Raw genomic sequence first — 22,648 nt, forward strand, 5'->3', positions numbered from 1 at the left:
AAGGGCAAATAGAGAGTGACTGCTAATGGATATCAGGTTTCTGTTAGAAGTGATAAAAAGGTTTTGGAATTATATAGTGGTGATAGCTGCACAACTTCATGAGTATACTAAAAACCACTGAATTGTATATTTTTAAAAAGGTGAATTTCATAATATGTAAATTATATCTCAGTTTAAAAAAACAAATAAAAGAAGAATAATTTCAGGAGGGCGGAGCAAGATGGCCGAATAGGAACAGCTCCAGTCTCCAGCTCCCAGCATGAACAACACAGAAGACGGGGGATTTCTGCATTTTCAACTGAGATACCGGGTTCATCTCACTAGGGAGTGCTGGACATTCAGTGCTGGTCAGCTGCTGCAGCCCGACCAGTGAGAGCTGAAGCAGGGCGAGGCATCGCCTCAACTGGGAAGTGCAAGGGGGAAGGAAATCCTTATTCCTAGCCAGGGGAACTGAGACACACAACACCTGGAAAATCGGGTAACTCCCACCCCAATACTGCACTTTACCAAGAGTCTTAGCAAACGGCACACCAGGAAATTATATCCCACACCTGGCTGGGAAGGTCCCATGAGTGCGGAGCCTCTCTCATTGCTAGCACTGCAGTCTGCGATCTACGGGCAAGGCTGCAGCAAAGCTGGGAGAGGGGCGCCCGCCATGGCTGAGGCTTAAGTAGGTAAACAAAGCTGCTGGGAAGCTCGAACTGGGTGGAGCCCACAGCAGCTCAAGGAGGCCTGCCTGTCACTGTAGACTCCACCTCTGGGGACAGGACACAGCTAAACAAACAAACAAACAAACAAAAAGCAGCAGAAACCTCTGCAGGCACAAACGACCCTGTCTGACAGCTTTGAAGAGAGCAGTGGATCTCCCAACACGGAGGTTGAGATCTGAGAATGGACAGACTGCCTGCTCAAGTGGGACCCTGACCCCTGAGTAGCCTAACAGGGAGACATCCCCCACTAGGGGCAGACCGACACCTCTTACCTCACACGGCTGGGTACACCCCAAGACGAAGCTTCCAAAGCAAGAATCAGACAGGTACATTTGCTATTCAGCAATATTATATCTTCTACAGTCTCTGCTGCCGATACCCAGGCAAACAGGGTCTGGAGTGGACCTCAAGCAATCTCCAACAGATCTACAGTTGAGGGTCCTGACTGTTAGAAGGAAAACTAACAAACAGAAAGGACACCCACACCAAAGCCCCATCAGTACGTCACCATCATCAAAGACCAAAGGCAGACAAAACCACAAAGATGGGGAAAAAGCAGGGCAGAAAAGTTGGAAATTCAAAAAATAAGAGCGCATCTCCCCCTCCAAAGGAACGCAGCTCAGTGCCAGCAACGAATCAAAGCTGGACGGAGAATGACTTTGACGAGATGAGAGAAGAAGGCTTCAGTCCATCAAACTTCTCAGAGCTAAAGGAGGAATAATGTACCCAGTGCAAAGAAATTAAAAATCTTGAAAAAAGAATGGAAGAATGGATAACTAGAATAATCCATGCAGAGAAGGCCATAAACGAACTGACAGAGATAAAAACCATGAAACAGAAATACATGACAAATGCACAAGCTTCAACTAACTTGATCAACTGGAAGAAAGAGTACCAGCGATTGAGGATCAAATGAATGAAATGAAGCAAGAAGAGAAGTGTAAAGAAAAAAGAGGAAAAAGAAATGAACAAAGCCTTCAAGAAGTATGGGATTATGTGAAAAGACCAAATCTATGTCTGATTGGTGTGCATGAAAGTGAGGGGGAAATGTAAACAGTTGGAAAACACTCTTCAGGATATCATCCAGGAGAACTTCCCCAACCTACTAAGGCAGGCCAACATTCAAATTCAGGAAATACAGAGAACGCCACAAAGATGCTCCTCAAGAAGAGCAACTCCAAGACACATAATTGTCAGATTCACCAAAGTTGAAATGAAGGAAAATCTGTTAAGGGCAGCCAGAGAGAAAGGTCGGGTTACTCACAAAGGGAAGCCCATCAGACTAACAGCAGATCTCTCGGCAGAAACTCTACAAGCCAGAAGAGAGTGGGGGCCAATCTTCAACATTCTTAAAGAATAGAATTTTCAACCCAGAATTTCATATCCAGCCAAACTAAGTTTCATAAGTGAAGGAGAAATAAAATCCTTTATAGATAAGCAAATGCTTAGAGATTTTGTCACCACCAGGCCTTCCTTACAAGAGACCCTGAAGGAAGCACTCAACATGGAAAAGAACAACCGGTACCAGTCATTGCAAAAACATGCCAAAATGTAAAGACCATCGAGGCTAGGAAGAAACTGCATCAACTAACGAGCAAAATAACCAGTTAATATCATAATGACAGGATCAAGTTCACACATAACAATATTAACCTTAAATGTAAATGGACTAAATTGACCAATTAAAAGACAAAGACTGGCAAACTGGATAAAGAGTCAAGACCCATCAGTTTGCTGTATTCAGAAGACCCATCTCACATGCAGAGACACATATCAGCTCAAAATAAAGGGATAGAGGAAGATCTACCAAGCAAACGAAGAACAAAAAAAAAGCAGGGGTTGCAATCCTAGCCTCTAATAAAACAGACTTTAAACCATTAAAGATCAAAAGAGACAAAGAAGGCCATTACATAATGGCAAAGGGATCAATTCATCAGGAAGAGCTAACTATCCTAAATATATATGCACCCAATACAGGAGCACCCAGATTCACAAAACAAGTCCTTAGAGACTTACAAAGAGACTTAGACTCCCATACAATAATAATGGGAGACTACAACACCCCACTGTCAACATTAGACAGATCAACGAGACAGAAAGTTAACAAGGATATCCAGGAATTGAACTCATCTCTGCACCAAGCGGACCTAATAGACATCTACAGAACTCTCCACCCCAAATCAACAGAATATACATTCTTCTTAGCACCACATCACATTTATTCCAAAATTGACCACATAATTGGAAGTAAAGCACTCCTCAGGAAATGTACAAGAACAGAAATTATAACAAACTGTCTCTCAGACCACAGTGCAATCAAACTAGAACTCAGGACTAAGAAACTCAATCAATACCGCTCAACTACATGGAAACTGAACAACCTGCTCCTGAAAGACTACTGGGTACATAATGAAATGAAGGCAGAAATAAAGATGTTCTTTGAAACCAATGAGAACAAAGATGCAACCTACCAGAATCTCTGGCACACATTTAAAGCAGTGTGTAGAGGGAAATTTATAGCACTAAATGCCCACAAGAGAAAGCTGGAAAGATCTAAAATTGACACTCTAACATTACAATTAAAAGAACTAGAGAAGCAAGAGCAAACACATTCAAAAGCTAGCAGAAGGCAAGAAATAACTAAGATCAGAGCAGAACTGAAGGAGATAGAGACACAAAAAAACCCTCCAAAAAATCAATGAATCCAGGAGTTGGTTTTTTGAAAAGATCAACAAAATTGATAGACCGCTAGTAAGACTCATAAAGAAGAAAAGAGAGAAGAATCAAATAGACGCAATGAAAAATGATAAAGGGGATATCACCACTGACCCCACAGAAATACAAACTACCATCAGAGAATACTATAAACACCTCTACACAAATGAACTAGAAAACCTAGAAGAAATGGATAATATCCTGGACACTTACACTCTCCCAAGACTAAACCAGTAAGAATTTGAATCCCTGAATAGACCAATAGCAGGCTCTGAAATTGAGGCAAAAATTAATAGCCTACCAACCAAAAAAAGTCCAGGACCAGATGGATTCACAGTTGAATTCTACCAGAGGTACAAGGAGGAGCTGGTACCATTCCTTCTGAAACTATTCCAATCAATAGAAAAAGGGGGAATCCTCCCTAACTCATTTTATGAGGCCAACATCATCCTGATACCAAAGCCTGGCAGAGACAAAACAAAAAAAGAGAATTTTAGACCAATATTCCTGATGAACATCGATGCAAAAATCCTCAATAAAATACTGGCCAACCGAATCCAGCAACACATCAAAAAGCTTATCCACCATGATCAAGTGGGCTTCATCCCTGGGATGCAAGGTTGGTTCAACATACAGAAATCAATAAATGTAATCCAGCGTGTAAACAGAACCAAAGACAAAAACCACATGATTATCTCAATAGATGCAGAAAAGACCTTTGACAAAATTCAACCGCCCTTCATGCTAAAAACTCTCAATAAATTCTGTATTGATGGAATGTACCTCAAAATAATAAGAGCTATTTATGACAAATCCACAGCCAATATCATACTGAATGCACAAAAACTGGAAGCATTCCCTTTGAAAACTGATACAAGACAGGGATGCCCTCTCTCACCACTCCTATTCAACATAGTGTTGGAAGTTCTGGCTAGGGCAATCAGGCAAGAGAAAGAAATAAAGGGTATTCAGTTAGGAAAAGAAGAAGTCAAATTGTCCCTGTTTGCAGATGACATTATTGTATATTTAGAAAACCCCTTTGCCTCAGCCCAAAATCTCCTTAAGCTGATAAGCAACTTCAGCAAAGTGTCAGGATACAAAATTAATGTGTAAAAATCACAAGCATTCTTATACACCAGTAACAGACAAACAGAGAGCCAAATCATGAATGAACTCCCATTACAATAGCTTCAAAGAGAATAAAATGGCTAGAAATCCAACTTACAAGGGATGTAAAGGACCTCTTCAAGGAGAACTACAAACCACTGCTCAGTGAAATGAAAGAGGACACAAACAAATGGAAGAACATACCATACTCATTGATAGGAAGAATCAGTTTTGTGAAAATGGCCATACTGCCCAGTGTAATTTATAGATTCAATGCCATCTCCATTAAGCTACCAATGACTTTCTTCATAGAATTGGAAAAAACTGCTTTAAAGTTCATATGGAACCAAAAAAGAGCCCGCATTGCCAAGACAATCCTATGTCAAAAGAACAAAGCTAGAGGCATCACAATACCTGACTACAAACTATATTACAAGGCTACAGTAACCAAAACAGCATGGTACTGGTACCAAAACAGAGATATAGACTGATGGAACAGAACAGAGCACTCAGAAATAATACCACACATCTACAGCCATCTGATCTTTGACAAACCTGACAAAAACAAGAAATGGGGAAAGGATTCCCTATTTAATAAATGGTGCTGGGAAAATTGGCTAGTCATAAGTAGAAAGCTGAAACTGGGTCCTTTCCTTACTCCTTATACGAAAATTAATTCAAGATGGATTAGAGACTTAAATGTTAGACCTAAAACCATAAAAACCCTAGAGGAAAACCTAGGTAATACCATTCAGGACATAGGCATGGGCAAGGACTTCATGTCTAAAACACCAAAAGCAATGGCAACAAAAGCCAAAATTGACAAATGGGATCTATTTAAACTAAAAAGCTTCTTAACAGCAAAAGAAACTACCATCAGAGTGAACAGACAACCTACAGAATGGGAGAAAATTTTTGCAATCTACTCATCTGACAAAGGGCTAATATCCAGAACCTACAAAGAACTCAAACAAATTTACAAGAAAAAATCAAAGAACCCTATCAAAAAGTGGGCAAAGGATATGAACAGATACTTCTCAAAAGAAGACATTCATACAGCCAACAGACACATGAGAAAATGCTCATCATCACTCGTCATCAGAGAAATGCAAATCAAAACCACAATGAGATATCATCTCACACCAATTAGAATGGCAATCATTAAAAAATCAGGAATCAACAGGTGCTGGGGAGGATGTGGAGAAATAGGAACACTTTTACACTGTTGGTGGGACTGTAAACTAGTTCAACCATTGTGGAAAACAGCATGGTGATTCCTCAAAGATCTAGAACTAGAAGTACCATTTGACCCAGCCATCCCATTACTGGGCATATATGCAAAGGATTATAAATCATGCTGCTATAAAGACATATGCACACGTATGTTCATTCACAATAGCAAAGACTTGGAATCAACCCAAATGTCCATCAGTGACAGACTGGATTAAGAAAATGTGGCACATATATACCATGGAATACTATACAGCCATAAAAAAGGATGAGTTTGTGTCCTTTGTAGGGACACGGATGCAGCTGGAAACCATCATTCTCAGCAAACTATCACAAGAACAGAAAACCAAACACCGCATGTTCTCACTCATAGGTGGGAAATGAACAATGAGGTCACTTGGACACAGGAAAAGGAACATCACACACCAGGGCCTATTGGGGGACGGGGATAGGGGGAGGTATAGCATTAGGAGATATACCTAATGTAAATGACAAGTTACATTAGGCACACCAACATGGCACATGTATACATATGTAACAAATCTGCACGTTGTGCACATGTACCCTAGAACTTAAAGTATAATAAAAAATAAATAATAATAAAAAAATTTTAAAAAAATGTACTGAGTCTGACATCCATTCATCTCACTACATCGGTTCCACCTTAACTTACTTAGCATTCCTCTCTGTCACTTTTCATGTGATACGTAGACAAAGAGGTAGTGGAATGCAAATAATCACTCATGTTGGGCATTTCACTGAATTTTAAGCTGGTTTCTAAAAATGGCCAATCTGATTGTTATTTCTGAATAAAAGGCCTTATTTTTTTCCATTTGCTTTCATTGTGACATTTCACCGAGAGGCACAAAAATAATATGCAAAGATTCATCAATAATGGGCAATCGTCTTAACTACCCTCCTTTTATAGACCCCCAGGTTAGGAAAAGTCCAGTGACAATTAAAGCATGGCTACTCAATAGGTAAGTGAATTAAAGAAAGGTTGGTATAAAGTACGTGTGTGGGTCTATGGGTGTGAGTGATGCGTGTGTGTGTTGAAGTTGAGAGAAGTGGTAATGATATTGGCACTCAGTGTGGTGGCTGTGGTTGGGGAAAGTTAAATTGACTCTGAAAGACCTAGATTAAAAAGGAAGACCCATATGTATTAAAATCATTCCATAATCTGTACCTCTAATCTTTACCTCTATAACCAGGGCACTTATGTCTAGAATTTTTGCTAATTTTTGCATTTATGTATTTCTTTTCTCCTTTGAAGTTTCATCTGTGTGTGTGGGTGGAGGTGAGGGGGCAAATAAAATTTGTTCTGAACTCTGTAACCTTCTAGCAGAGGAAGAATTCCTCCCAAGAACATTTACTTTTTTAGCTTAGTCCTTTCAAATTTACTGTTAAGTAATCTCACAATAAACAACAGGTATTCATTAGAAAAAAATTAATTTAATGTGATTTACTATTTAATTCTGCTAGCTCAGCTACACTTGTCCTGCAGAGCTGCATAATTTATTCAAATGACCTGAAACTTTTTTAAGTAAGTCTACCAGCAGAAAAAGTATTCCCTACTCCCAGGAGAATGAACTTTTTGTGTTGTACTGCTTCCCAGGACTGACATTTATTTGACTCTCAAGCGTATTTACATTGTTGGTTTAACTGGGAGTTCTTTGCTGAATCAATAATATACAGTATTTCTTTCTTCAAGTGGTGTCAATATTATTGCTATTCCTTTTATAAACTTTTTTTTGTTAATTCTCTACAGTTACAAAATTTTTCTTTGACTTGTGAAAAAATTTACTCCTAAGAGTATGAAGACGCAGAGTAAATGGCCCTTTAATCTTCTGGGAAATATGTACCTCTTTAAACTTTATTTACGTCAGAACTTACTCTAATGAAGGACAAAAGCTCTAGACAAGATCCCCTGTTCCTTGTGGGTGTTCAAGGCTAGGTCTTCTGGAGACAAGCCTGTAGTTTGTTCTCATAATTTTATAGCTCACCTCCTGGCTGTTTCTTTGCAAGGGGCATAAGAGGGGACGAGAAAAAGAGCAGGGTGAGAATCTGACCCATTTTGACCACTTGGGAGGCCCTGGCCTGGAAAATTCCCCTTTATGTGGCAAAAACAAACATTTGAAATGGAGGGAGAAACCAGGTTTAAACAATGAGAGAAAACAGTTTCCATGTCAGCTTTCCTGCTGATAAACATATGTGCCCCCTCACTTGTTTCCAAAACATAAGTTTTCTATCATTTTAACAGAGCCTCAGCCTCAACTGAATCTGTCCAGAGCATAGGACACAAATATTTTGAGATTTAGTAAAATGGTGCATACATTTATTAGGGGAATTTTGACTACGTTCAAACTGTTCACCAAAAGGAACTTTAAGATGGTCTATGAAACCTTTGAATCCTACTGTATTTTTCACACAACGATGACTTCTCACTGATCTCATCTGCCTGTGTGCTACAGTATTGACTTCAATATTAATGGAGAAACAGACAAATATCAAAAGTCATGTGCTTTGTCTCATGCCATTTGCAATTTTGTTTTCTGTCATCAACACTGACTTTTCCTTCCTTGTTCTGCTGAACTCCATACTTAGGTGCCCAGCTACTTCCTCAGAGCCTGCCCTCATCCTTTACCTGTGGCCTGCAGCATGGACAGGCGCGCCCTTACTGCTTATCTGAAAAATACGATCCACAGGAATAACTTGAATCTTTTTGCCCATTTAAAATGTGTTCTAGGTTCTCTGGTTTTCTGTACTAACTACAGAAAGCTATCTAGTCACAAGTTTCTCCTTCCTATGGTCTCCAATTGGGCAATACAATTAAGAAAAATACTTTTCCCCACATAACAGTTCTTCCAATTCTTTTCCCCTTCTTTGATGATTTTGTGATAGATTATGAATGGTCATCAGTGATTTTCTGTAAATGCTACATTTCCTTTTTGCCAAGACAAAGAGTGAGATTAAAGGACCATCTAGTGCTTCCTCTTGTGGTATAGAGGCTAAACAGAATGAGTTCTGATATTAGTTTCTTTTGATTTAAATGCAAGTGTCTTCATTTAATAGCTGTATGATCTCAGAAAAGTTATTAAACTCTATGAGTCCTAGTTTCCTGATTTGTAAAGTGGGGGCTAAAATGAATAGCTTGTAATAGCACCTACCATATGCTAGGCATGATTTTAGGCACTTTAAACATATTAGCTCATTTAATTTTCCATTAGCTTATTTAAAATTCCTACTCTATGATGTAGGTAATTTATATCATTCTCATTTCTCAGATGAGAAACTGAGACATGGAGAAATAAAGTAACTTGGCCAAGGTCAGAATTAGTAAGTGGTAGAGCTGGGTTTGTAAAGCCAGGTAGTTGGATCCCAGAGGCTATTTACTAACCAGTGTGTTATACTGCCTCTCTATTAAATTATTGATGATAAATAACTCATCACAGTGTTTGGCACATAACATGTATTGTCAGCTAGTATTATCACTACCATCACCTGTTCTTATCTTTCTTCATTTTGTCACTCTTGCTTCTGTTGGATTGGTTGTGTAGTTTATTGCCCCCAAGAAACTACTGCCACAAGAAACAGCAGCAACAGTGATCTATGTTGAATTAGTCACCTAATCCTTCTTCACTTTTTGTGCTTTGTATTTAAACTACAAATATGACAGAGACCTATGCAAGGAGGACCAAACCTCTTCTCCATCACGTAAAAATTATATTCCTGCAATCTCCAACCCTCCAGCAAGAAGCCAATAAAAACCGCATAAAGCAAAGGAGAAATTTTAGAAGTTGTAGACTTCAAGTAAAATTGCTACCATTCTTTAATAAACATGGATAAAATTTTCAGAAAGTAATGAAGGTTGTAAAAGATGATGAACAAAGACTTTGCTACTATAATAAATTTCCTAGTCTCTACTCATTAATTTCTATTAGAATGCCAATATTAGGAAAAAAGAAAGAGAAAATTCTATAAATAATTATTATGTTCTTCTCTTAAAGTAAGCCACTGACTTCAAAATTATCTAACACATTTGTGGAAACTTCATTTTTTTGTTTGAGATTTATTTCAATGAGCTGTTATGATTGGAGACAGTGAGAATTTCAGATTAATGTTTTGCAGACAAAAAAAAACCTCTCTGGAAAGCTGGCAAGTGTTCATAAGTCAGCCCTAGAATTATGTAGGTTGAAGGCTCCCAGTGGACAGACCAAACATATAAGAAGGAAACCAGAGATCTGGTGCTATTACGTCCCAGCGTCTGAGAGAACGAGTAAGCACAGAATTCAAAGCATTCTGCAGCCTTAATTTTTAAGGTAAGTATGAACAATTTGTATATAATTTACTTGGAAAGTAGAACATACATTAAATGAAAGTATTTTTTATGGATGAACTTCTGTTTTTCCTGTGTTTTAACACTGTATTTTGTAAAACTCCTGAATTATTTAGCTGCTGTTTCTCTTACAGGAGTGTGTTTAGGCACTAAGCAAGCTGATTTATGATTACTGCTTTAAACTTCAACAACCAGTAAGTCTTCAAGTGGAATTTATTATTGATTCTTTTATGTTAATTTGTTAGGTCAAAAGAAAAAGCTTTAGTCCAAAATAAAAGTTTTGCTCTTTATTAGGAGGTTCTTTGGAGATTATACTTTTAATTGGGTAGTTTATTTGCATGTATTTTGAAACTATCTAAAGTAAATAGTGTTTCCTTAGTATGCTTACCTTTAGCTAATGTGTGTTTTTTTGCTTTTAAAATAATGTTTCTAGTGAAAAAAGTCACAAGAACCTGAACACTGCAACATTTGAGAGCCACGGCTATTCAGTTTTGTTAAACTGAGAAGAGAGCAAAAGAAAAATGATAAGACTATCTCATGATTAATCATTGATGTTCAATTCTCATTTCATTGAGCAATATAAATTACTTCTACTTGAACCTAAAATAGGTTTGACTGTTTTTTTCTTTATCTGCTTTAATTGAAAATGGATTGTTTATATATGAAATAGACCAAAATTAGATATCTATCTCTAAAACTAATATTCTCTATTAAAAGGAGAAGACTTAGAAATAGAAATATATTTCATAACTTCTTAACTATTTTATTATTGTGAAAACAATAGAAAAGTAAAACTAAAGGAATTATTTTTAATTATTAAAGAAAAACCATGATTCCTCATCACAATATGTTCCTTTGGCATATTCTCTTTTAGTTTTTTATATACTTATGTTTTCCTTTGCTTACGTTACTTATGTTTTCCATAGTTGTAGTGATTTGTATGTAATTAGTTACTTAAATAGAGCATTTCTCTATGCAATAGCAGGCAGCAGTGTAGTTTCTAGAAAGTATACAAACAGAGATATATGCTCAAGTGTTTTTTGAAAGATTAACTTTTCTTACCTCTAGGTTTCTTATTTGTTTCACATATTTCCTGCCCTGACTAATCTTTTGAAATATTAATTTTCTTTAAACCTTTCAAAAACATCATAGAAAAGATGGGCAAAAGGTAGTTTTGTTCAGAACTTTCGATCTCTGAAATGATTTACTTTTTTCTACTATTAAGAAAAGTATTTCTCCTTTTTCAAGCGGTAAAATCCATTCTTATTTTACAAGGCATGGCTCTGTTTCATAATGTTTTCTATAATCACTCACTTCTTTTTGCTTTTGACAAACTTTCAAAATGCTAAGGATTCAAGGATGTCCTCAGCTCTGTATGTGTTCTAAGAGTTCTATTTTTTTTCCTCCACAGAAGGCATAAGAACTAGGAGCTGCTGACATTTCAATATGAAGGGCAACTCCACCCTTGCCACTAGTAGCAAAAGCATTACTAGCAGTCTTCACTTCGGGCTTGTGAACATCTCTGGCAACAATGAGTCTACCTTGAACTGTTCACAGAAACCATCAGATAAGCATTTAGATGCAATTCCTATTCTCTACTACATTATATTTGTAATTGGATTTCTGGTCAATATTGTTGTGGTTACACTGTTTTGTTGTCAAAAGGGTCCTAAAAAGGTTTCTAGCATTTACATCTTCAACCTTGCTGTGGCTGACTTACTCCTTTTGGCTACTCTTCCTCTCTGGGCAACCTATTATTCTTATAGATATGACTGGCTCTTCGGACCTGTGATGTGCAAAGTTTTTGGTTCTTTTCTTACTCTGAACATGTTTGCAAGCATTTTTTTTATCACCTGTATGAGTGTTGATAGGTACCAATCCGTTATCTACCCCTTTCTGTCTCAAAGAAGAAATCCCTGGCAAGCATCTTATATAGTTCCCCTTGTTTGGTGTATGGCCTGTTTGTCCTCATTGCCAACATTTTATTTTCGAGATGTCAGAACCATTGAATACTTAGGAGTGAATGCTTGCATTATGGCTTTCCCACCTGAGAAATATGCCCAATGGTCAGCTGGGATTGCCTTAATGAAAAATATCCTTGGTTTTATTATCCCTTTAATATTCATAGCAACATGCTATTTTGGAATTAGAAAACACTTACTGAAGACGAATAGCTATGGGAAGAACAGGATAACCCGAGACCAAGTCCTGAAGATGGCAGCTGCTGTTGTTCTGGCCTTCATCATTTGCTGGCTTCCCTTCCATGTTCTGACCTTCCTGGATGCTCTGGCCTGGATGGGTGTCATTAATAGCTGTGAAGTTATAGCAGTCATTGACCTGGCACTTCCTTTTGCCATCCTCCTGGGATTCACCAACAGCTGCGTTAATCCATTTCTCTATTGTTTTGTTGGAAACCGGTTCCAACAGAAGCTCCGCAGTGTGTTTAGGGCTCCAATTACTTGGCTCCAAGGGAAAAGAGAGAGTATGTCTTGCCGGAAAAGCAGTTCTCTTAGAGAAATGGAGACCTTTGTGTCTTAAACCTGAGAGCAAAATGCATGTAACCAACATGGCTACTTGCTTTGAGGCCCACCAGAATTATTTTAAGTGGTTTTAATTAAATAATACATTTTCCCCTAATCTAATCTTTTCTGAATCTTTTGAAACCAAATGTAACTATGTTTTATCGTCCAGTGACTTTCAGGAGTTGCCCATTGTTTTTCTGATATGTTTGTACAAGATTGTCATTGGTGAGACATATTTACAACCTAGAAGTAACTGGTGATATATCTCAAATTGTAATTAATAATAGATTGTGAATAATGATTTGGGGTTTCAGGTTTCTCTTTGAAACATGCTTGTGTTTCTTAGTGGGGTTTTATATCCATTTTTATCAGGATTTCCTCTTGAACCAGGACCAGTCTTTCAACTCATTGCATCATTTACAAGACAACATTGTAAGAGAGATGAGTACTTCTAAGTTGAGTATATTATAATAGATTAATACTGGATTATTCAGGCTTTAGGCATGTACTTCTTTAAAAAGGCTATAAATTATATTCCTCTTGCATTTCACTTGAGTGGAAATTTATAGCTAATCTATAATTACATATTGAGTAGGGCTAGAAATATAGATTAAATCATACTCCTATGTTTTAGCTTATTTTTACAGTTATAGAAAGTAAAATGTACTGTAACATAGAATTGCAATCAATGATATTTGTGTGTTCACTAAACTCTGAATAAGCACTTTTTCTAAAAAAAAATCTTTCTATTCATTTTAATGAATGTTTAAAGGTTGCTATTTTCTCTGATACTTTTTTGAAATCAATAAACACTGTGTATTGTTATAAAATGTAAAGGTCACTTTTTACATCCTTGACTTTTTAGATGTGGTGCTTTGATATACAGGACACTGATTTGATTTTTATTATTAATGCTTTCGTTCTGGGTTGTTTCCTAAAATATCTGGGTGGCTTTAAAAAAAAAACTCTTTAACTTGTAACAAACCCTTAACTGGCATAGGAAATGGTATCCAGAATGGAATTTTGCTACATGGGGTCTGGGTGGGGGGGCGAAGGGACCCAGTCAATTACATGTTTGGTACCAAGAAAGGAACCTGTCAGGGCAGTGCAATGTGACTTTGAAAATATACACCATGGGGGTAATTTTACCCTATATCTGTAAACACTATTTGTTTCAGAATCTGTATGATTGTGTAGAGTTGTTTTAAACCAATTGCAGGTCTAGATATCTCCTTCTCAACACTATTAAAGCTCCTAAATTAGAGGAGTGCCTAAAACTGAGTTACCTAAAGTTTACTTACATTAAAGTATGCATATTAATTTTAGAAATTTGAGACTTCATTCTGTACCAGCCCTGTATAATAACAGGTTATCTAGGACCTTCCTCTGAGGTAGGTCTAAATAGTGATCTCTGAGTTGGAACTGATGTTTTGGGGGCTCAGCATCTCTGCCAGGTTCCAGGATTATAGACAGAAGAATCCTGTCATACCACTTTCTGAAAAAGTCCTAATTTCATGTAATCCTTTTATTTTCAGTAAAAACAAATAACTAAATGTATAACCAACTATGATGTCATGTTTTAAATAATTTTGTAAAACATCTCATATAAATAAAATTTTTAATTGGAAGAAATCCGTGCTTTTTAAAAATTTTTTAAACTACTTCTAAGTATATATTCTTACCTTCACTTGTATTTGTATCCTCCATTTTATCTCCACTGATACTACTTAGTTTCAGCTCTGATTATTACTCACTTGGCTTCTTGCCATACTGTTCAAGTCTTCTTCTCTTGAGTATTCTGCCATAATTTCCCATTAGCTATGAAAGCAAAATCCAACTTTCCTTGAGTCTGGAAGACCTTGTGAGATGTGACTCTTCCTAGTCTTTCTGGACTTTTTCTCTCTGTCACCCTTCTTCAAACCCTATGTTTAAGCACCAAAAAGTGACTTAATGCTTTTTAAAGCCTAATGCCCTTTCATGCCTCTCTGCTGTTGTTCACACAGCTCTGTCTTCCTAAACACCCCTCCAATAATTCTCACCTCTTCAGGGCTTCACATTCAACTGATGAAAACCTGCTCAACTTTCAACATTCAGCTCATGCTATTTCCTCTACCATAATAATAATTATTATACTAATTATAACACTACACCCCTAGAATTTCCCTTAATGAACAGAATTACTTCTCTAGTTATTGGGATGTTAAGCCTGACTTCTGCTTTTATAGAAGCCCAATGTTGAACCCTGAGTAGTAGCCTCCAAGTGGTTTTTCTTGGGACTAAGAAGAAATGCCAGTTGAGAGGATGGTACAAGAATGTGTGAACTCTTGCTTTAGGAATGTATGTACAAAGGTGTACTTGTCCGCTTTTCTCTTTGAAAATGTAAATTTCAGGTAAGCTTCTCAGATAACAAATGAAAATGTTTTTCTTCTCATTTGGCCACTTTTCAAGGTATTATGCAATATCCTTTCCTTTTCATGACCCCACCTTTTCTCAACTCACCGAACACAATGCCTGGGAAGCATATAACAACAACAACAGGTATTATTAGATGAGCATTATGTGCTAAGAAATATTATATATGCATTGTTCCATTTTATTCTAAAAATTACTCAGTGATTATTATTTTACAAATAAGGAAACTGAAGCACAGATGAGTTCTGACTAATCTTTAAATTTGGCTCTGACAGAGGAATCGGGTAGTATCAATTATGCGATTTGGTACTTTAAATATAAATCCTAGGCCACTAAGCAGATATTTCAGACAGTCTTACACACTCCTTCAACCTTCACCTTAAAGTTAGTACTTCATCATCCATAACCTCAGTAATACAAGTGCTTCTGGGAAGGCGGTAGGTATATTTCACTTATGAAGGAAAAGATAGGAGGCAGATGGATGAGGCTTTCTCCCTTGTTCTTCACTGCCCTTTCCTTGTACTCCATACTGTATGGAACTACATAAAGTCACCACTCTCCCCTGCTGCCCCCTCTACCCTGTACACAAAGCAAGGCAGATATCTTAAGTGTTTCCTTTAAGGAACAAGCATGTTGATATGAACTTTAGCTCTTTGAAATGAGATTATATAGGGTTACCAGAGAAACTTATCTCTTGCATCTTGCAGAAGTAATGTGTATTATTATTATGGAAAAGTAAATGTTAATTATTTCCACATTTTATAGCCCTAAATCAGATCTACTAAATAGGTTATTTTATAATATATACTTTTTTTTCTGATTCTTTGAGGCATGCATCAAAATCAGAAGAAAATCTGAAAGTAAGCAAATTCTGTTTTGACTTTTTTTCTTTCTTTTGTTCCCCCACAGGAATCTGAGGCTGGGAAACTGTCTGATGTCCTCACATATCAACAAGAGAAAACTCCAAACTTGACAAGTTGAGTTAACAAATGAGATGTCTCAGGCAAGAAAGCATTAAGGGTTGAGGCCATAAGGATAATAGAACGCTTATTTTGTTAATTCTTACATAAACTATAACAGCAGTGATAATTTATACAAAATAACAGAAATTCATAAATTATCACTAAAAATAATTATTTCACCTGCAGAAGACCAGTGGCCCAGAGATTAGTTAGCTCACTCCATACAAATACCTACAAAGGGTTAGCACTTTCAAAAATAAATTCTTTCTTTTTGAACACTTTTTTGGAATAAGATAATTCTATCTAAATTTAAAAATAATTGATATATATTTCTTATTATAGAATCAATACTTATTCTTGAAAAATTTAACTATACAGACAAAAAATAGCTATAATCACCACTAATAGCATGGAGTAAAATTATTATATATATATACACACACACACACAGTACATATAAATGGATAAACTTTATTTTTATCTGTATGTCTGCATTCATATTTCTTTCTCTTTTTTGTTTATTATCTATCAGATATGTTCTTTATCACTGTGTCATACCTTTATTTAAATGTTTAAAATATTTTGACCCTAAACTCCCATCTGGTGTACTAGACATTTTTCTTTCTTTACTCACTTGGTCCTGCTTTCCTATAAGCCCCAAATCCCGAGAGCTTTAAGCAATCCAAGAGATCACACCTGGTTATAATTTTCCAGTGAAAGAAAATACTGGAAAATCTGATAAGTCTGCTAGCCCATTCTCTGCAGCTGTTGTTGCTACATTATTTATCAGTTGGTCTGCATGAGAACAGATGTCTGAATAGTCTCATGCAGACTTCTGTCCACTTAAGTAGTTTTGAAGTGATCTATGCACAAGCCACCTGATAAGGATATAAGAGGGGGAAAAAGGAAGGCTCTTCCTTTCTCCAGTGCTACACTCACCGATATCTGATGCGTGTCAAAGTAGACCTGGGCCCAAACACATATTTCTGTTTTGCCACCTCCATGGAGCCAGGAGCAATCAGCAGAAACCCAGCTAGTGGAACATTCCATACAAGGAACCAGTCTTCTCTTTCCTTAAGTAAACATCTCCAGTGCAGCCGGAGTCACATTTCAAACTTTTCCTCAGTAAAAAGGAGTATCCCTGATTGGGAGAGGAAGTGGGTAGTTGAGCTGTTGTTGCTTCTCCATGACATCAGTAGAGGCCATGTTAGTGCATAAGATATACTGAAATAACTTTGAACTTCTTTTAAAAAAGGCGTCTCATTCTTGATTCCTTTCCTCTCCAAAAGGAAACCTAAGCTCAATACACCGATGTGTACAGAATACAGTTGGCACAAACCCATTTGCCTGAAAAATTGGAACCATCAAACTGTTGTGAAGCCCTGATATTTCCAGCTATAGCCTTCCTTCACCTATTTACATTCATATAACAAAAAGGTACATGGAAGTGATTACAAAAAAATTACAAAAAAAAATCTTCTACTCCAACTATTTGTGATGTCCTAACAGCTTGAAACATTTGTGAATAACAGATTTGAAATGACACTTTTTCTGTCTCCTAGAAAAAAACAAAACTATGCCTCATTGTGTATGCTGTTATCTATTCTTATGGACTGAATTACAACCTTCCTTCACACCCAAAATTCATATATTCAATCCTCAAACTCCAATGGAATGATATTTGGAAACTTTTTGAGGTAATTAAGGTTAAATGATGTCATAGAGGTGAAGTCTTCATCTGATAGGATAGTAATCTCGTAAGAAAAAAACAGATACCTCTGTCTCTCTCTTCACACATTCACAATGAGAAAAGGTCATGTGAGTATATAGCAAGAAAGAAGCCATCTGCAAGACAGACAGAGAACCCTCCAAACATGCTGGCATGCTCATTTTAAACTTTCAGTCTCCAAAACTGTGAGAAAATGTATTCTGTTGTTTAAGTGACTCAGTCTGTGGTATTTTGTTATAGCACCCTGATATGGTTTGGCTCTGTGTCCCCACCCAAATCTCGTCTTGAATTGTACTCCCATAATTACTATGTGTTGTGGGAGGGACCGGGTGGGAGATAATTGACTTATGGGGGTGGTTTTCCCCATACTGTTCTTGATAGCTGATGGTTTGACAAGGATTTCCTCTTTTGCTTGGCTTTCATTCTCTCTTGCCACCATCATGTAAGAAGTGCATTTCTCTTTCCGCCACAATTGTGAGGCCTCCCCAGTCACATGCAACTGTAAGTTCATTAAACCTATTTTTCTTCTTAGCTTGGGTATGTCTTTATCAGCAACATGAAAATGGACTAATACAGTAAATTGGTACAAGTAGGGTAGGGCGCTGGTGAAAAAATACCCAAAAGTGGAAGTGACTTCAAAACTGGGTAACAGGCAGAGGTTGGAACAGTCTGGAGGGCTCAGAAAAGGCAGGAAAATGTGGGAAAGTTGGAAACTCCCTAGAGACCTGTTGAATGGCTTTGACAAAAATGCTGATAGTGACATGAACAATAAAGTCCAGGCTAAGGTGGTCTCAGATGGAAATGAGGAACTTGTTGGAAACTGGAGCAAAGGGGATTCCTGTTGTGTTTTAGCAAAGAGGCTGGCAGAATTTTGCCCCTGCCCTAGAGATTTGTGAAACTTTGAACTTGAGAGATATGATTTAGGTTATCTGGCAGAAGAAATTTCTAAGCAGCAAAGCATTCAAGAGGTGAGGTGGGTGCTGTTAAAGACATTGGGTTTTATAAGGGAAGCAGAGCATAAACATTCTGAAAATTTACAGCCTGACAATGTGATAAAAATAAAATCCCATTTTCCAAGGAGAAATTCAAGCCTGCTGCAGAAATCTGCATAAGTAACAAGGGGCTGAATATTAATCCCCAAGGCAATGGAAGAAATTTCTCCAGGGCATGTCAGAGGTCTTCATGGCAGCACTCCCATCACAGGCCCGGAGGCCCAGGATGGAAAAATGGTTAAGAGGGCTAGGCCTCTGGTCCCTGTGCTGAGTGCAGTCTAGGGACTTTGTGCCCTGCATCTCAGCCTCTCCAGTCATGACTAAAAGGGACCAAGATACAGCTCAGGCCATAGCTTCAGAAGGTGCAATCCCTAAGCCTTGGCAGCTTCTACATGGTATTGAGCCTGTGAGTGCACGTAAGTCAAGAACTGGGGTTTTGTAACCTCTGCCTAGATTTCAAAAGATGTATTGAAACACCTGGATGCCTAGGCAGAAGTTTGCTGCAGGGGTGGGGCCTTCATGGAGAACCTCCACTCAGGCAGTGTGGAAGGGAAATGTGGGGTCAGAGCCCCCACACAGAGTCCCTACTAGGGCACTGCCTAGTGGAGCTGTGAGAAGAGAGCCACCATCCTCTAGACCCCAGAATGATAAATCCACTGACAGCTTGTACCATGCTCCTGGAAAGCCACAGATATTCAACGACAGCCTGTGAAGGCAGTTGGGAAGGAGGATGTACCCTGCAAAGCCACAGTGGGAAGCTTCCCAAGACCATGGGAACCCACTGCTTGCATCAGATCTGGAGTCAAAGGAAATCATTTTGGAGTTTTACGATTTGACTGCTCCACTGGATTTTGGTCTTGCATAGGGCTGGTAGCCCCTTTGTTTTGGCCAATTTCTCCCATTTGTAATGACTGTATTTGATCTGATGGTTTAATTAGAGGTTTCCCCTTTTGCTTGGTTCTCATTCTGTCTTGCCACTGCCATGTGAGAAGTGCCTTTCACCTTCCACCATGATTGTGAGGCCTCCCCAGTCATGTGCAGCTATAAGTCCATTAAACCTATTTATCTTCCCTGTCTTTATTACAGTATTGTGATATTTATTATATTATTATAATGTCTTTATTAGCAGGGTGAAAATGGACTAGTACACAGCTCAAGTATATTAAGAAAAATTTTGATATTGAGTGTGGTACTAGAAAACATAATTTTAAGGGTGAGTTTTCTAGATTGGTTCTGGAGTTTCTGAAGTTGTTTCTCTAATCTGATTACATTTAAAGGTGTTAATGATTATTTCCAGTAGTAAAGAGAGCACTGATAAGGCATGATAGGAACTAGCAATGGAGACATATGGAATATGAGCATTAAAGTGGTTTATTTTTTCTGAGATAGCTGCCTAGAAGTATTTCACACATGCCTCATCCACTTGAAGGAATCAGCATAGTGTGTAGGAAGACACATTTTGAGTGAATTATTCAAGAGAGTGCATGAGAGTTCAGTGGAAATGCAAGGAGAAACTCAAAAATTAGTAGAGGTGAAGGAGGATAGTCAGCTTGTGTGGTTGACACCAGCCAGAATCTGGAAGTAAATCCCCAGTATAGAAGAGTGTAAGAAAATGTCTTTCTGTGGTTTATCTTATCACTGGGGAAATCATACAATGTAGTCCATGGGAGTGCACCTTGATCCTCCCAAGCCCTGAATCTAAGTTGGAAGATGGCCAGGAGACTATGAGAAGGAACTGCTTCAGGGAGGTTGCATATTCTGTGTCCTATGTTCTCCTTAAGACTTAAGTGGCTACAATAAAATGTTATTATCAATCCGAGTTTTTAACAATCTGGGTATGCTCCAGGGAAGAGCGGCCCTAGTCCTGAACATTAGGGAAACTTGGGCCCCTGCAACCAGGACTGAAAAGCCAGCCTAAAGAGGGCTTCAGCTGCCAGTGCTGGAGCCAGACAACCTCCCTGGGTCCTGAGCAGGACAAGAGTTGCTGCAAAGGGTAGGTTCTGAGCTAGATGGGTGCTTCTATGGCCCAGGGCTGAGTTATAAGCTAGATGTGAACTATCTACACTGACTGAACTACAGTGTGGGCTGTGAGAGCCAGGACAGGGCAGGGAGCCCCACCTGTACTGGGGTGTGGAGGAGATATGGGTTCTACACTCACTGGCCAAGGCTACAACTGCAAGAACCAGTGGTTCAACGTGCTTCCCACAACTTTGACAGGGTTAGGGTTACCCCTAACCCAAGCATTTCACTAGGGAACTGAGGACTTTCCTACCATCCCCGTCATAGCTGGAGTATGCTATCACCATTCGTTGGGGCTTGGGAAGCTGAGGACAGGTTTGCCTGGTCCAGCTCCAGCCAGCTTTTCCCCAACTACCGAGACAGGGTGCAAAATTGAGGCTTCCGGAGGTTCCACACTCCAGCCCACTGCCTGAGGAACCAAAGCACTTTATCCAGGTCAGAGGTTGTGCATAAACATATTGCTGCTACTACCTCAGCTGGAATGTACCTGCAAGCACCATCTACTGGCTTAGAGGCTGGCCCACATAGCCCATTTCAAACACTCCCAACACAAAAGCACAGCAGTTGAGAACTGGGAAAGCATCTCACTACAACTGCTACTGCCATTACCCACATTGTCATGGATGCCCAAGAGCTTAAAAGCCCAGTCACCTATCTGGTAGCTGCTACTACAACTGACATCTGAGAAAGCCACCCAAAGGAATAAGAATTTCCCTGTCTGGAACCAACAGAATTGCCACTATATGCTGTACCAGATCCCAAGGATACACATGCTTAGTTTACCCTTACTACCACTGAAACTTGAAAAAGAACCCATCAAGCATTCCAGTCTCCAGCACAAATTCACCAGTTTCTACCAATAACCTCACAATACCACACAGAGGAATAGACAGATACTACTAAGGCTGTTTATAGCCAAGGAAATCATACACAGTCTTCACCATTACATGGACCCAGAAGCAAAGCCAAATGGCCCTACCCTACCAACATCACAGCCACATCTTCAAGAAAAATTTCCCTCAAACAAAAGAAAATAAGAAGAAGCTACTGTTGCTTCAGATGTGCAGAAATCGATGTAAAGACAGAGGAAACAAAAAAGCAAAGTAATATGACACCCTCAGAAGAAAGCAATAATTCTCAAGTAATAGATCCTTACCAAAAAGAAATAATCAAAATTTCAGGTACAAAATTCAAACTATTAATTTTAAAGAACCTCAATGAGATGCAAGAGAAACCTGAAAAAAATAAAACTAAAGCAGAAAATAAATTCAGGACATTAATGAGAAATTTACCAAGATATATATATTTTTAAAAGTCAGTCAGAAATTCTGGAATTAAAGGAATTACAAAATACTTTTGAAAACTTCAACAATAGACTAGACCAAGAAGAAGAAAGAATCTCAGAATTGAAGATGGATCTTTTAAAATAATCTGCCCAGACAAATTATAGAAAAAAAGATTTTAAAAGAATGAACAAAGTTCAAGACATTTGGAACTGCATAACATGACCAAACAAGAATATTGGTATTCATGGTAGGGAATAAAGATCAAAACGTTTAGTAAACCTATTTAACAAAATAATTGATAAAACTTTCTAAGTCTAGCAAGAGATTCAGATATCCTGTAATATAAGTGATCCCTAGATAAAGACATTGTAAAAAGTACTTCACCATGGCATATTATTATCAGACTGTCTAAAGTCAAAGTAAAAGAAAGAATTCTAAAATCAGCAAGAGAAAAGCCTCTAGTCACCTGTAAAGGAAACACCATCAGACTAACAGTGAACTTCTCAAGCCTTACAGGCCAGAAGAGAATAGAATGACATACTCAAAGTGCTGGAAGAAGAAACTGCTAGATAAGAGTTATGGACACAGCAAAATTAAGCTTCATAAATGAATGAGAAATAACAATTTT

The 22,648-nt window shown here is 38.0% G+C and overlaps 1 protein-coding gene across 1 annotated transcript; it reads left to right on the forward strand.

Moving 5' to 3' along the window:
* Nucleotides 1-9,875: 9,875 nt before the first annotated feature.
* AGTR2 (angiotensin II receptor type 2) lies at nt 9,876-14,252 on the forward strand. Its single transcript, XM_001104306.4, has 3 exons — nt 9,876-10,081; nt 10,233-10,292; nt 11,510-14,252. The coding sequence occupies exon 3, from the start codon at nt 11,545-11,547 to the stop codon at nt 12,634-12,636; it is 1,092 nt and encodes a 363-aa protein (XP_001104306.3). The 5' UTR covers nt 9,876-10,081; nt 10,233-10,292; nt 11,510-11,544; the 3' UTR covers nt 12,637-14,252.
* The last annotated feature ends 8,396 nt before the right edge of the window (nt 14,253-22,648 follow it).

This window comes from Macaca mulatta, chromosome X, assembly GCF_049350105.2.
Source record: "Macaca mulatta isolate MMU2019108-1 chromosome X, T2T-MMU8v2.0, whole genome shotgun sequence".
In the NCBI taxonomy this organism is placed as follows: domain Eukaryota; kingdom Metazoa; phylum Chordata; class Mammalia; order Primates; family Cercopithecidae; genus Macaca; species Macaca mulatta.